The sequence below is a fragment of the Hyaena hyaena genome, unplaced genomic scaffold (assembly GCF_003009895.1).
Source record: "Hyaena hyaena isolate Hyena2069 unplaced genomic scaffold, ASM300989v1 scaffold_261, whole genome shotgun sequence".
Taxonomy (NCBI): domain Eukaryota; kingdom Metazoa; phylum Chordata; class Mammalia; order Carnivora; family Hyaenidae; genus Hyaena; species Hyaena hyaena.
This window is the reverse complement of record NW_024080893.1, coordinates 1643197-1659205: the sequence shown is the minus strand read 5'-3', so window position 1 is coordinate 1659205 and position 16009 is coordinate 1643197. Positions and strand designations below refer to the sequence as shown.

Below are 16009 nucleotides of genomic sequence, written 5' to 3'. Positions count from 1 at the left end.
GTTTAGTTTCCAGACGGATTAGTCCACACTACCATTATCTAATGGTGTAATGGTGGGTCTAATCAACTCAATAAGAGAAAAAAACCAAATTATTATAAAGACTGAAAATTCAGGGACATGGTTACTATTATTTTCAGGTTATATAATTTCCCAACTAGAAAATCAACTTTAACATTTATATAAACCATGGTGTGACTCCTAAAATGACAAGGTACAGAAAAAAGATAGAAAAGTTAAAGGCTTTCCTATCTACCAGCAGCAACCGGTTAGAAAATACAATAGGAAAAATATCTATTCACAACAGAAACAAATATAAAATAACAAAAAAATTAAATATAGAAAGCTACATATAAAAAAACTAGATAACTACTTAACAACATAAAAAGGGACTTGAAAACATAGAAATATATCATTCTCCTGAGGGGGAAGATAGAATACTGTAAAAATGTTAATTTTCTCCTCATTAATCTCAAAATTTGACATCATTCCTAGCAAATACTCAGAAAGTAAAATCTAAAACTATAAAACTCTCAGAAAAAAAAAAATAGGTGAAACCTTCATGACCTTTGATTTGACAATAATTTCCTGGATATGAAACCAGAAGTATAGGCAACAAAGGCAAAAGTTTGGACTAAATCAAAATCTAAAACTTCTGTGATTTAAAGGACACAATAAACAGAATAAAAAGGCAATCTATGAAATGGGAAAAAATATTCACAAATCATATATCTGACAAGGAATTAATATTAGAATATACAAAAAACTCTTATGACTTTTTATTTAAAAAAATTTATAGTTTTTTATTTATTTTTGAGACAGAGACCGAGCATGAGTGGGAGAGGGGCAGAGAGAGAAAGATACAGAATCTGATACAGGCTCCAGGCTCTGAGCTGCCAGCACAGAACCTGATGTGGGGCTTGAACCCTACAAACTGTGAGATCATGACCTGAGCTGAAGTTGGACACTTAACCAACTGAGCCACCCAGGATCCCCAAAGAGCTCTTACAACTTAACAAAAAAGAAACACTCCGGTTTTTTAAATAGATAAAGAATTTAAATAGACATCTCCCAAGAAGATATACAAGGGCCAATAAGCACGTGAAAAGATACTCAACTTCACTTGATCATTAGAGAAATGCAAATCCAAACCACAATGAGATGTCACCTGACACCTATTATGATGGTTACTACAAAAAAAAAAAAAAAAAAAGAACATAAAATAACATGTTGATGTGAAAAAAATCAGAACCCTTAGGTATTGGGTACTTTTAGTCAAAATGTAAGATGCTTCTGCCATTATGGAAAACAATAGGTCAGTTCCTAAAAATTTTTAAATAAAATTATCATATAATCCAGCAATTTCACTTCAGGGTATATATCCAAAATAATTGAAAGCAGGGTCTCAAAGAGGTATTTGCATATCAATATTCACAGACCATTATTTGCAAGAGTCAAAATGTGGAAGCATTCCAAGTATCCACTGATGAATTAATGGATAAGCATAATGTGATATATACACGCAATGGAATATTATGCAGCTTTTAAAAAGGATATTTTGACACATGCTAAAGCACAGATAAATCTTGAGAACATTATGCTAAGGGAAGTAAGTCACAGAAAGACAAATACTGAATGATTCCACTTATTTGAGATACTTAGAGTAGTAAAAATCATAGATCTAGAAAACAGAATGGTAGTTGCCAGGGGCTATGGGTAGAAAGAAATGAAGAGTTCTTATTTAATAGGCACAGAATTTCAGTTTTGCAAGATTGAAAACTTCTAGAGAATGATTAAACAATGATGTTAATAAACTTTACTGTACTATTTGGCTATTATGGCAAAGTCTATGCTATGGGTATGTTACTACAAGTTAAAAACTTTTTAAAGGGAAATGAATGGAAAATTGTCATCATCAAGACGGTATGGTATTGGCACAATAAAAAACACATAGACCAATGGAACAGAATTGAGAACTCAGAAATGGACCCAAAAGTATATGGCCAACTAATCTTTGACAAAGCAGGAAAGAGTATCCTATGGAAAAAAGACAGCCTCTATAATAGATGGTGCTGGGAGAACTGGACAGCAACATGCAGAAGAATGAAACTAGATCATTTTCTCACACCATGCACAAAAATAAACTCAAAATGGATAAAGGACCTGAATGTGAGACAGGAAACCATCAAAACCCTAGAGGAGAAAGCAGGAAACAACCTCCTTGACTTGAACTGCAGCAATTTCTTACCTGACACATCCCCAAAGGCAAGGGAATCAAGAGCAAAAATGAACTATTGGGACCTCGTCAAGATAAAAAAACTTCTGCACAGCCAAGGAAACAATCCATAAAACTAATAGGCAACTGACAGAATGGGAAAAGATAGTTGCAAATGACATATCAGATAAAGGGCTAGTATCCAAAATCTGTAAGGAACTCATCAAACTCCACACCCAAAAAACAAAGAATCCAGTGAAGAAATGGGCAGAAGATATGAACAGACACTTCTCCAAAGAGGACATCCAGATGGCCAATAGACACATGAAACTATGCTCAGCATCCCTCCTCATCAGGGAAATACAAATCAAAACCACACTGAGATACCACCTCACACTGGTCAGAGTGGCTAAAATGAACAAATCAGGAGACTCTAGATGCTGGCGGGGATATGGAGAAATGGGCGCCCTCCTACACTGTTGGTGGGAATGTAAACTGGTGCAACCCCTCTGGAATACGGTGTGGAGGTTTCTCAAAAAATTAACAGTAGAACTCCCCTATGATTCAGCAATAGTACTGCTAGGAATTTACCCAAGGGATACAGGGGTGCTGATGCATAAGGGCACATGTACCCCAATGTTCATAGAAGCACTCTCAACAATAGTCAAAACATGGAAAGAGCTTAAGTTTCCATCAATTGATGAATGGATCAAGAAGATGTGGTTTATCTATACGATGGATACAGGTCAGTGAGAAAGAATGAAATCTGGCCATTTGTAGCAACATGGATGGAACTTGAGAGTGTTATGCTGAGCGAAATAAGTCAGGGAGAGAAGGACAGATACCATATGTTTGCACATATAGGAGGATTAGGAGGAACTTACCGGAGGACCATGGGGGAGAAGAAGGGGAAAGATAGTGGGGGAGAGGAAGGGAAGCAAACCATGAGAGACTCTTGAATGCCGAGAACAAACTGAGGGCTGATGGAGGTGGGGGCGTGGGGAAGGGGGGTGATAGGCATGGAAGAGGACACTTGTGGGGATGAGCACTGGGTGTTATATGGAAACCAACTTGACAATAAACTATTAAAAAAAGAAAAGAAAAGAAATTGAATTAAAAAAATTTAAATAAAATCAAAATAAAAAGGCTAGACTATTTAGTAAATGGTGCTGGAACAACTGATCATTAATTTGGGAGTGAGGAGGAATCCAAGATAAATTATAGAATTAAAATACATATAAAATACTATATAAATAAGTGTATACATATGTATTTAATTCTATAATTTATCTTGGGTTCCTCTTTACCCCCAAATTAATTATACATATACACATATAGTAGTTCCTTTTTATCCATAGGAGATGTGTTCCAAAACCCCCAGTGGATGTCTGAAATAGCAGCTAGTACCAAACCCTATATATATTATGTTTTTTTCTATACATGCATACCTATGATAAAGTTTAATTTATAAATTAGGCACAGTGAGAAATTAACAACAGTAATAAAATAGAACAATTTAAAAACATACCTTAATAAAGGTATGTGAATGTAATCTCTCTCTCAAAATATCTAATTGCACTGTCCTCATCTTTCTTGTGATGATGTGAGATGATAAAATGCCTACATGATGAAATAAAGTGAGGTGAATGATGCAGGCATTGTGACCTAAGTGTTGGGCTACTGTTGACTTTGTAACAAATCCATCAGAAAGAGAATCATCTGCTTTTGGACTGTGATTGACTGTGGGTATCTGAAACCACAGCAAGCAAAACCACAGATAAAGAAGAGACTACTAAATAAATACATACACACATATATACATATATAAAATACACATGTACAGTAAAACCTTGGATTGCGAGTAACTTGTTCCTCAAGTGTTATACAAGATAAACATTCCTAATAAATTTTAACTTGATAAATGAGTGATGTCTTGCAATACAAGTAGTACCTAACACCAAACATCACATGATTGCAACCGAGCCAATGGTTTTTGAAATTTGCTTTGATATACAATTGCTTTGGAATACAAGCATGTTTCCAGAATGAATTATGCTCACGAACTAAGGTTTTACATAAAGAAAACACGGTAAACTATTTTTATAATTGTGGAGTTGGTCAAGGTCAGCCTAAGCAATACACAAAACCCTGAAGTGTTAAATAAATGTATTTAAAAATTTTGACTTCACAAAGATTAAAACTTCTGCACCACAAAAAAAGAATCATAAACAAAGTTAAAGGGCAAGTAATGAACTGAGGAAACATTTTTAAAAAATATTTTTCACAAAGCTTGGTATCCCGAATATACACTGAATTCTCACTTTCACGGTAGTTTTGTCACCATGAAAAGTCACCATGAGCACTGAATTAGCAAATACTGAACCATTGTTCTTAGGGGAAATACAGGGTTAGGTACCTGCAAGTGTTTGGTCACAGCATTTTCATCAATTGATCAATATTATTATCACAATAATTAGTTTTATAGGTGTTTTTATTTAAAGATAATTCAACATACACTTTTTGATTAATTAACACTGAACTCAAAACCAATAGCACTATAACTCATGCCTGAATGAAGCTTATGTGACACACATATTTTCTCAAGGTACATCAATCACAGCCTTCTTGAGCTCCTGGAAACTCTAGGCAGAACTTCAGCACTATACTGAAAGTAATTTTAAACCGTGAAATCCCCCCAAAAAAGCACAAATTTTTTTATTTAAGTGCCACTAAATAGGCTGAGAAAAGGAAAACTGTTTATGCTGTATAAGAGCTCACACAAGAAGGCAGAATTCTACGTATTCAACTGGAAATGTGTGCATCAAGAGACTCAAAATTTTCAGTGCTCTCTGCATGTCCATGAATGATTTGAAAACACCACAAGTATTGATTTGGGGGTTACAAATAAATTTCAGCAAGTAGGCAAATTCACAAGTACAGAAACCACAAATAAGAAGGATTAACTGTATAAAGATATATTTATAAATAAATTCTTTTCAAAATAAAAAATTATAGGGGGGGCCTGGGTAGCTCAGTCCATTGAGCTTCTGACTCTTCATTTTGGCTCAGGTCATGATCTCATGTTTCATTGGATTGAGACACCATGTCTGGCTCTGTGCTGACAGTGCAGAACCTGCTTGGGATTCTTTCTCTCCCTCTCTCTCTGCCACTCCCCTACTCACATGCATGCATGTGTACTTGTGCTCTTTCTCTCTCAAAATAAATATTTTTTTATTTTAAAAAAAATATGTAATTTGTTTTTTAATTTCTGAGAGAGAGAGAAAGAGAGACAGCATAAGCAGGGGAGGGTCAGAGAGAGAGGGAGACACAGAATCCAAAACAAGCTCCAGGCTCTGAGCTGGCTGTCAGCACAGAGCCCTACTCAGGGCTTGAACCCATGAACCGCGAGATCATGACCTAAGCCGAAGTTGGACACTTAACTGACTGAGCCACTCAGGTGCCCCAATAAAATTTTTTTAAATAAATTAAAATTAAAAATGGCAAACCAAATAAATTTGGCAATTTATTTGTAATTCACACAAGAAGAATACAAATGCCCAATAAATATTTGGGGAAAAAGTTCCTTCTCACTAATAATCAAGGAAACATGACTTAAAACAGTGAGAAATAATCATTGATGTCCTTAATAAAAATAATAATTAAACAATGACAATCCACAAACAATTCATCCCACAATGTCTTCCAGCTTACCTAATCCTCTCTAAAGAGTAATTTAAAATTTAAAGATAACTGCATCAAAAATGCCTAGAAAAATATAGACTAACATGAAAAAATGAATGAATGAGTGAATGGATGAGATGGATGGACAGATGCAAGCAATTATTTTCAAACTATTCTATAGAGACTCATGGTGACATAAGGAATTTACAGAACTTTTTACAACTCATGGCATTTATTTTTTTTCACAAAATATAAAATATTCATTTAAAAATTAGATAGCTTATTATAAATAATCCAAACAATGTTTAAGTATATAAAGTAGGAAGTTAAAGTCCCTCTGAAATATTAAATCTTAGATATAACTATAACTACTATTAACATAGTATTAGCATAGTATACATACTGCCAGACTTTCTAAATACAAATAAATATTACACTTCTCTTAGTGCATTTATTATGAAGTTGGTTTGCACTATACATACTGTTCTGCAAAGCCTATCAAAATTGCCAGATTGTTATTTTCAGAAGCCAGGAACTGAACAGAAAAAGATGAGTTTACATTTGTAAAGGAAGGAATTTATACAGCAATTGCATTTATATTTTAAAATCTTTATAACAATCCTATAAACAGAAAAACAGCCTCCTTATTTTAAATTATAGGAAGCAAAGTATAAGTTACTTGTCTAAGATTATACAATAAATAAAAAGCAGTCAGGATTATGACCTGAACTAAATTTTAAGGTCCATAAGGCTGAAATCATATATAATCCTTATTTTATATCATTCACAGTCACCTGGCACAAAATTTAAAATAACATGAGGGCATCATGCATGTTTACTGTTTAGTGCTCTATACCCTGAATGTAATAAATGGTCAGTAAACATTTCTAGAAGAAATATACAGATGAATGTATAAAAGAATAGAAAACTGTGGGATGATTCTAAATGAACTGAGATTCTTACCAAGCCATCAATTTTTTTAGGCTGTAAGATAAGTAATAAATATATTTAGCAGATCAACTATCCTGGAAATACAATGTAAAGTGATAAATCAATTGAATATACACTAAGAAAGAGTGACATCAGTAATTACTGATATACTCTTCAACAGAAAGCTACAGTGAAAAATACTGAACATTAGACAATATATAGATTTATCTTGCTGTGAGAAAATGGGCCCTTTAAAACTTTTCTTTAATTTCATAAAAAAAGTATTCACGTGGCTTTGGATCAAGCATTATAGATAAGTAAATTTGGGGAAATTGCTTAATCTCTTGAAACTCAATTTTCTCAAGGTCAAGTGAAGATATTTTATAGAATTGTGGTGAAATCTAAGAGATATAAGAATGTAAAGTGCCCATCACCATACCTGGAATGGGCTAGTCATTCAATAAATGCTAGATATTATTGTGGGTTTTTTAAAGTTTATTTATTTATTTAGAGAGAGATGTGGAGGGTCAGAGAGAGAGGGAGACAGAATCCCAAGCAAGCTTGGCGTTATCAGCATGGAGACTAATATGGGGTTCAGTCTCACGAACTGTGAGATCATGACCTGAGCCTGAGCTGAAATCAAGGGTAAGGTGCTTAAAATACTAAGCCACCCAGGCAACCCATATGCTAGCTATCTGCTAACATTACTATTATCATTATCAAATTGATAATAATTTCCTGAAAATACACAAAATGAAGACTTTCCAATGGTAAAGTTTTAGTCCATTTATTTTAAGTCATTAAAATGACTCATAAAATCATGAAAACCTAGATCAAATTAATGCTTGATAGTAAAGCTAAAATCCATTCATCAGTAAATACCCATATCTCCTACCTTCTGCCTAGACACAAACAACAGACTTCTGTTCTTTGAATGAGTGTGTAACAGATGAAAAGTCTACCAATTTAATTTCTACAGTCATCATATAAGTCTCCATTACCCCCTGTAACAAATCACCACAAACTTAGTAGTTTAAAACAATATTAATTTAATCTTAGACAGTTACTGAGATCAGAAGTTCTCTTGTTGAAAAAAAAAAAAGTTATTCACTCAGTTTCTCTCTTTTCTTTCATATTTGCTATAAGTGGCAAGAAGAAACCAGGCTGCTCATTCAGCACTATGCTTGGAAATCTCCTCAGCTAAATATCCAAGTTCATCACTTACGAGTTTTGCTTTCTGCTAGGCTTTGTGCTACTATGTAATACCTCCTTTCTTCCAGTTTTCAATAAAATATTCCTCATTTACTTCTCAGTCTTTAACAGCAGTACCCTCAACATTTATATGTCTACCAACATTCTATCTATGATGATTTGGATATTCTCTAAGATCATACAGGTTCTATCATTCTCCTGACTTTTTTCTGAATCTTCAGTAGTACCTTTCACATCCAGGTTTTTACAAATACTCTGTGACAATGTAAGTATTTTTTAAGACAGTATAGGGTTTCTTTTTCTACCATATCACTGCCTTTGAGAGCTTACTGGCAGATTCTTTAAAATTTATAATTCTGGGCAATCTAGACTTTTCCTATCACACTACTCACAATTGTTCCAGCCTCTAGCCACTGCCCAGTTCCAAAGACACTTTCCCACTCCCAGTTACCAAAATCTGCATTAGTTTCCCAGGATTGCCATCTCAAGTTACCACACATTTAGTAGCTTAAGCAACACAAACTTATTCTCTTACAGTTCTGGATGTCAAAATGACTTTCACTGGGCTAAAATCAAGGTGTTGACACAGCTGGTTCTTTCTGAAAGTTCCAGAAGAGAATCCACTTCCTGCTCTTTGGCCACCTGCATTCACTGGTTCGTGGTCGTATCACTTCAACCTCTGCCTCCATCATCAGCTATCCTTCTGAGTCTGACCCTTTTTACTTTATTTTATAAAGACCATTGTGATTATAAAGGACCCACTTGGGTAATCCAGAATATCTCCCCATTTCAAGATTCTTAATGTAGTTGCATTTGCAAAGTCCCGTTACCATGTAATGTGACAAAGTCAAGTTGTGAAGATCAAGATGTGAACACCTTTTGGGGGAACTAATCCACCTACCACAGCCATGTTCATTATTAACTAAACTGTGTCTAAAATGTTTAACCTATATTTTCAATTACATTGTTTTAAGTATTCCCTTCATTCACTGACCAAATTATTGAGCTAATATTCTGTCATTTCTACATTTTGGATGTTGGTTCTTCTAAAAGTTTCAGCAAGAAGTGCAGCAACAGGATAAGACTGTATATTGAATCATACAATTCCCAGAGCTGTTGAGATCTGAGTAATTCCTTGACTCATTATTATTGTTTGGAGTATTTCCAAAGTACACAGCAGCTTCATTACAGGGAGGAAAAGTTAAACCCCTATCATAAAAATCATAACTCTGAAGCTGAAAGATACCTAACGAATCATCTAAATTTCAAGGATGACAAAAATAAGACCCAGGAAAGTTAAATGATTTACTCAATGACATAAACTCTAATGTAGAGGACAGGGAGAATAATTTGTTTTAATAATATCTAATGTTTAACTGCATGGAAACATGTTCTAAGAGCAAGCCTACAAAAAAGCTACTGAATTCCTGGGGCACCTGAGTGGCTCAGTCGGTTGAGTATCCGACTCTTGATTTTGGCTCAGATCATGATCCCAGGGTCTTGGAATCAAGCCCCTCATTGGACTCTGTGCTGACTGTGAGGCTTGCTTAAGATTCTCTCTCCCTCTCCCTCTCTCTCTCCCTCTTTGCCTCTCCCTCTCTCTAAGTAAAAAATTAAAAAATAAAATATTTAAAAAAGAAAAAACAAAGTGGTGCATTCTCATAAATAGAATTCCTTAATCTCAGGTTTAGGTAGATTTTTATTTAGCCATCTGAACTTCTTAAATATTGAGGCAAATATTAATAAGGTAGTTTTCTAAATAGGTAGTGGAGTTTAAGATAAACTATATCAGACTAATGAAAATAGAGATATATTTTCCAGAATGCTATACATGATAATCATCACTCTGATTAACAGCAGTTCTACTGTTACTGGTGTAATGATTGGTTTGGAAATTTTTCTGATAGTCCATAGTCCCTGCAAGTATTCCAGTTTCTTATTTCCCTGGAGACAAAGCAATTATCACATGCTCTAAGAGAACCCTAAGATAAATATCTTGTTAATACATGTGTATGGCATAAAAGTGCTTTTCAGAAAACAGGTGTATCTTCACTTTTTTAAAAGCATCTAACTTAAATTATACTGTGCCCAATGCTACTTATTCTTTTCAAAAAAACACTAAAACTACTGGGATACCTCTAAAATGTTAGTTCGATTACTAAATGTATATTAAGCTTATTGTTTTTTCTAATTATAAAATAAGTAATATAGACATAAAGTAGAAATTACGATATACAAACCTTAAATGGGCAAGTAAACATTGTTATTAATATGTGAAAAGCTTCTTTATAAAGTAAAAATACTCACATTAACAGAAATAATCAGATATTTCAATATGAAGGGAAGAAAAATGTTTGTCTTGAACTACAGAACAAACTAAAGACTCAAAAACTATGGTTTTTCATTTGTGTGTGTTTGTGTGTGTTATGTATAACATCATGCCAACAGAGATATTTTAATCTTATTCAATTGATAACATTTATAATAGTTGGCAAAATTTCTCAGGCTTTTTATATATATATACAATCTGATAGTTGGTAAGGAAAGAACTTAAATGTAATATTGAAGGCTCTTTTCACCGTAGAGTCAGAATACAAATGTCTGGAGGAAAAGTGTAAGTATCTCATCAGCAATGTGAGAGTGTATCAAAACATAAAGTTTATCGTGGCTGTAAAAATAGACTTTGCTAATAAAAATAGTTTTATTTTTCCTACTAATAGAGATAATAATTATCCTAATAAGAATAGAAAGTGTAAAGAAAATAAAAATTATGGCATCCAGAGATAAGCACTTTAAACATTTCACTGAACATACTTTCATATGCAAACATACACACAGATGATCTTACATAAATTGGACCATAGTTTATGTGGTTTGAAATGTTTTCTTTGCTCTTTTTAAGAAAAAAAAATCAAAATATCTTTTCATGTCAAATAGGGAACTACATAATGATTTTTATGACTGCAGAGTATTATAGCATAGAAGGCTCCATAATTTATTCAACCAATCCCTTATTGTAAGATATTAATCTTGTTCATAATCTTTTTTTTTTGCAGCAATAAACCTTGATAAACACCCTGTACTAACCTATTTACCAACTTGTCCAATTCTCTCTTCGAAGGAAATTGTTTTCAGTTACTTCTAATTGGCTACAACTAGAAGTACTGGATAAGAGACTGTGTATATCTTAAACCCGTACCTAACAGAAACTTTGCCTAAGCCTTTTTGAAAGCAACTTGCCAATATTTATTAAGATCCATAGACGGGTCTCTGAGGGAAGGAGGTGCGCTGAGCTGTGGCAAGCATGGTGGGGTAGTGAGGACAGGTGGGTGAGGTGGAGAAGACAGTGTCCTTTCTCTGAGGGAGGGGCTGTTGGTGACAGAGACAAGGGGTGTGGGACAGGCACGGGTCACAATGGGCAGGAGAGGATATAAGGGATCCTGTGGGGTGGTTTAGGCCTAGGTGGAGGCTTGGGTTTGAGAGGAGAGGAGCAGTACGAATAAAATTGGCAGTGAAGTTGTGGAATCCAAAAGAGCAAAGGCTATTGTGAACCAATGAGTCAGGCTCAAGAGGAGGCCCCTCCCCACTCCAAGTGAATACTGACATCTGCATGCCTCAACACCTGTGCACTCTGACATCTACTGGAACCCCAACATCTAAGTGCCTCAGCATCTGCACACCCTGACATCTGCTGGGGCCCAGATCTCTTGCTCTTCCACATCTGCATGCTGTTACATCTACTGGGACTAACTTCCATGGGCCTCCACATCTGTGCACCCTGATATCTACTGGGGCCACAACATCTGTGAACTTTGATATCTGCTGGAGCCCTGACTCTGCTTAACAACTGCATATGGTAACATCTACTGGGGCCCTGATATCTGTGCACCCCAACATCTCCTTTCTCTAGGCAGAGCACAGTCTGGTGCAGGTACAATTGTCTCTAGCACCTGAGCAACTGGTGATTAGCACCCCCACCCTGTCCTCAGAGACAAAAGAAAAGAAAAGAAAAGAAAAGAAAAGAAAAGAAAAGAAAAGAAAGAAAAGAAAAGAAAAGAAAAGAAAAGAAAAGAAAAGAAAAGCCTGCACAAGACCACTGCTTGCACACTTGCTAGAGAAACCAGGGAAAGAGGACACCCTTCAAAGTATGGTAAGGTGTGGAGGACCTCTAGGAGCTGTCTTGATAAAAGATAGCCATGAACAGTCAATTTAAGTTACCATATTACACAGCCCAAAGCAGCCCTGCGATGGGTATGTTTAATACTTCCATGGGGAAACTGCAGCAACAACTGTACAAGGGGGAGTACAGTATATTCAGGTATGCACCAATGTTTGAGAGTGACTTTATACAGGTCAGCAGAAAAGGAGAAGTGATTGATGTGCACAACCGTACCCAAATGGTGACTGTGGGCCTCGTTTGCACCAGCCCCCACCTCACACTACCTGATGTCATGGTGCTGGCCCGACCAGCTGCTGTGTGTGATGACTATAACAGATGTGGCCCAGCTATCCACGAAAAAGGTTACAAGCCTACACAGATCTTAGAGCTAACCAGGCTGCTTCCCTTGAAGTTTGTAACGCTATCCATTCATAATGGTAAAAAACAACAGCTCCGCCTAAAGCTTGCCACTGGCCGCTCTTTTTACCTTCAGCTGTGCTCCCCTTCTGACACAGGAGATCTTTTTATCCACTGGGAAAACCTCATTTACATTCTGAGACCACCACTAGGGGCTTACAGCGATTCCCAGACCATCCCATTTGGGAACAAACTGGACATAACTGGGTTTGGAAAGGAGGACAAGAACCCAGAGGTAAGTATGCACAAAGACTCTAAAAGATGGGGGCAGGTTGCCGTGGGAGAAGAGCTGAAAGTCCTGCAGAACCTTTGGTACTGAGGCTTACCTAGAAAATACACTGCATGTAAATGGGTTCAGGGCCACAGGAGCTAACATCTGAAGCTCACATTGGGGAATGTTCCAAATTGTTCTCCAAGGCTGTCATTTCAGAGCTTCCTTAGCTGTCAGTAACTCTTAATTTCATATCCAATACTATATTGCCATCTGTGGCATCCTGAACATCTATTCTTGAACAATGCACTGCTATATCCAAGTAGGCTGATATTAGGTGGGATGTAATGTCTCTACTGCCATGTACTGATTTTGCATATATCAGTGGCAGAGGGATGTGCTTGTGTGCATGTTTAGTAGCTATCAGAATATTAAAAAGCATATCATTTAGCCAGCAGAAATACTAACATAAGGGTATAAAAGAAAGTATATGAGGATATTCACTGGTGAATTATAACAGTGCTCTCACTGGTACTGGAACTGTACAAGCAAAACTGGAATAATCATCGTGGTCATTGTAGAGATACTGAAGAGGGGGATACTTGCAACAAACGGGAGATTGGGCTTGAAACCTCAAAATTCTTATCCTAAGCCCTTATTGTTTAGCTATGGGAATAAAAAGGAACAGATCTTTCTGGTCTCATTTTCTTTATTTCACTTGTTTGTCTTCCTCCATAGGCAAATGTCATTCATTTCTATGGAAGAGATCAAGATCAAGTTGGCATCAGGAGTCTTCACATGAACCCTAAAGTGTTTGGGACCACCTGTTATGCTGGGGAGGAATGAATTAATCAAGCCTCCCACACATACTGCATTTAAGAGTTCACATACTTCTGCAGTAACAAAGCCTACAGTACCCGATAAAAGGGCAGGGATGGCAACAGGAGGAGCTAGAATAGCCATACTGGGTGGATTCAACATGTTTTAATAATGTTGTTAGCAAGGGCTACAGCCCTTCTTGTCCTCAGATGGTGCTTCCAGCACATCAGTAGGAGCTACTGGCTCCTTCCTAGAGGGCAGCATAAATATGGTGATTCCAAGAGCAGAAACTACTGGCAAGCCCATTGCAAAGACAGCTAACAACTCAGTATTGGGACCCGTTATTACAACTTTGTTGAGTGAAGGCTACATGAGTGAACAGGATGGAAGCCAGAGGCCTCCACCCAGCAGGATTGACTCTAGAAAAGAGCCTGAAAGTCCTGTATTTGCACATGGTGCAGAGGTGGACATCTTATCCAGGACTGTGGAGAAAAGCAATACCATCCACCCAAATATAATCAACTCAAATTCTCTGTTCTAATATGTTTTCAAATATGCTCTGTTAACAGGGAAAGGTAGTAACAAAAACAAATGCTAATTTATTATCAGGCTCTGAACTATCTTTAACTTCCACTTAACTTGATATTTGTGATTCAATGCCCAGGTGATAGAATAAAATGCTGAAGATTACTCTCAAAGACCCTCCTCCATTTATCACTGACTTGTATTGACCAAAAAAAAAAAAAAAAAAATTCTAAAATTTCCTAAATATATAACCAGGAACAGAAGCAAATGGTAGTAATGATGATGATGATGATGATGATGATGATATTGTCAGGAGTGCTGAAAAACTAATTATACTTTACAGAAAGGACTTTATTTCCTCTCTCTTTATTCTTGTTCTTTGTCCAACTTAAATATTATATAACTGCTTTGAAGTTATACTAATGTACCCAACATATTCTATAAATCTTAATTTTAATTCCCTTTTGTTATTTAAAATTTTAAATTTCTTGACATTTTTACAAGACGCAGTTCCTTTTAAATTCTGAAAACTTAGAATTTTAAATAATGTCTAGTCACAATGGAAGGATAAAGTGCCATGTTAAAACTAGAAAAACAGAAAAAATAGCTAAAACCTGAATAAAAGCTCAATTCAAAATCTAGAAAAAAACTGTAGATTAGATAATCTTAGAAGTGTAAGATATACAGGATCAGCCAATGTTCTAATTTTACAAGTAAAAAGTCTATTTAAGACTCTAAAAGTGATGCATCATATAGTTTTAATTAAGTCTGTATTTCCATAATCCTCATCTCTGAAGCTTGGCACTATGCTTTGAATGTAGAAGATATTTGACACAAGTATGCTGGATCCAATTAAATTAAGGGTTATAAATGTGAAATATATTTTATTCGAATCTAACAAATCTGCATATATAGAAATTTGCATAGAAGTTTACTAATTCCACTGATCCCAAAGTCTTCTATACCAAGCTGTAAGGTAATGGTTTTCCATGAGGCCTTAAAAATCATTAAGGAAAGCACTGTGCATATAAGTCCTCATTTTTAATGACTCCTCACAATACTTAAATAATTTAAATGATTTTTAAATGATTCAGTATTTAATAAAGTCACAAATATTTAAATAATTTTAATGACCCCACGCACACACAATATTTCAGTTCTGTAACAAACAGCTTCAAAATAAAATCATGTTATTAATGAAATTTTAAGAAGACTTTTATTTTGAAGTTGTCCCAGAATATCCTGAGTTCAAAGCTATTTCAAGTTGTAGAATAAATTTACATTTGATATGATGTCTCCAATGTCACAACAAGTGTATTAAATTTTATTGTAAATACATAACATATGTTAAAGGAAAATCCACCAACAAAGTAAGAACATTAGAAGTCCAGATAAATATTAGTAGAAGAATTCTACTTTTGATTCATTATATACAGTAAAAAAAGATACTACATGTCAAATAAATTTATAGATGTAATGTAGTAACAATCAAAATACCAATAAGGATAATTTTATAAAATATAAATTCTTGAGAGCAATTATGTCAGCTAATTAATGCAATCAAAATTTCTCCTGCCATGCATTATATGTAAAAATATCAAAACTGAGTCATGTGGTTTTAAAAATAGGACAACAGAAATAAGAGATTTCAGAAGAAAATCCAAGCCAAATAAGATGTGATATAACAAGAGGAATGAGAGTTATCTCTAGATGAGGTGAATTAAACAACAAAAAAAATAAGACTAAGAAGTTTCATGAACTTGATAGCTTAAAAAAGTACACAAAATACACTCACACACACAAATTAAGGGGGAAAAGTTGCAGCTTGGGAAACATTTTGTGG

At 35.2% G+C, this 16009-nt stretch overlaps 2 protein-coding genes across 2 annotated transcripts in view; one reads left to right on the top strand and one right to left on the bottom strand.

The window, feature by feature from the left end:
* Positions 1–16009, bottom strand: part of LOC120240752 (ankyrin repeat and sterile alpha motif domain-containing protein 1B-like) — a 928108-nt gene that overhangs the window by 612048 nt on the left and 300051 nt on the right. The gene's annotated exons all lie outside the window — the stretch shown is intronic.
* On the top strand, positions 12115–13909 carry FAM71C (family with sequence similarity 71 member C). The gene is made up of 2 exons (XM_039245597.1): positions 12115–12846; positions 13561–13909. The coding sequence occupies exons 1-2, from the start codon at positions 12232–12234 to the stop codon at positions 13666–13668; spliced, it is 723 nt and encodes a 240-aa protein (XP_039101528.1). The 5' UTR covers positions 12115–12231; the 3' UTR covers positions 13669–13909.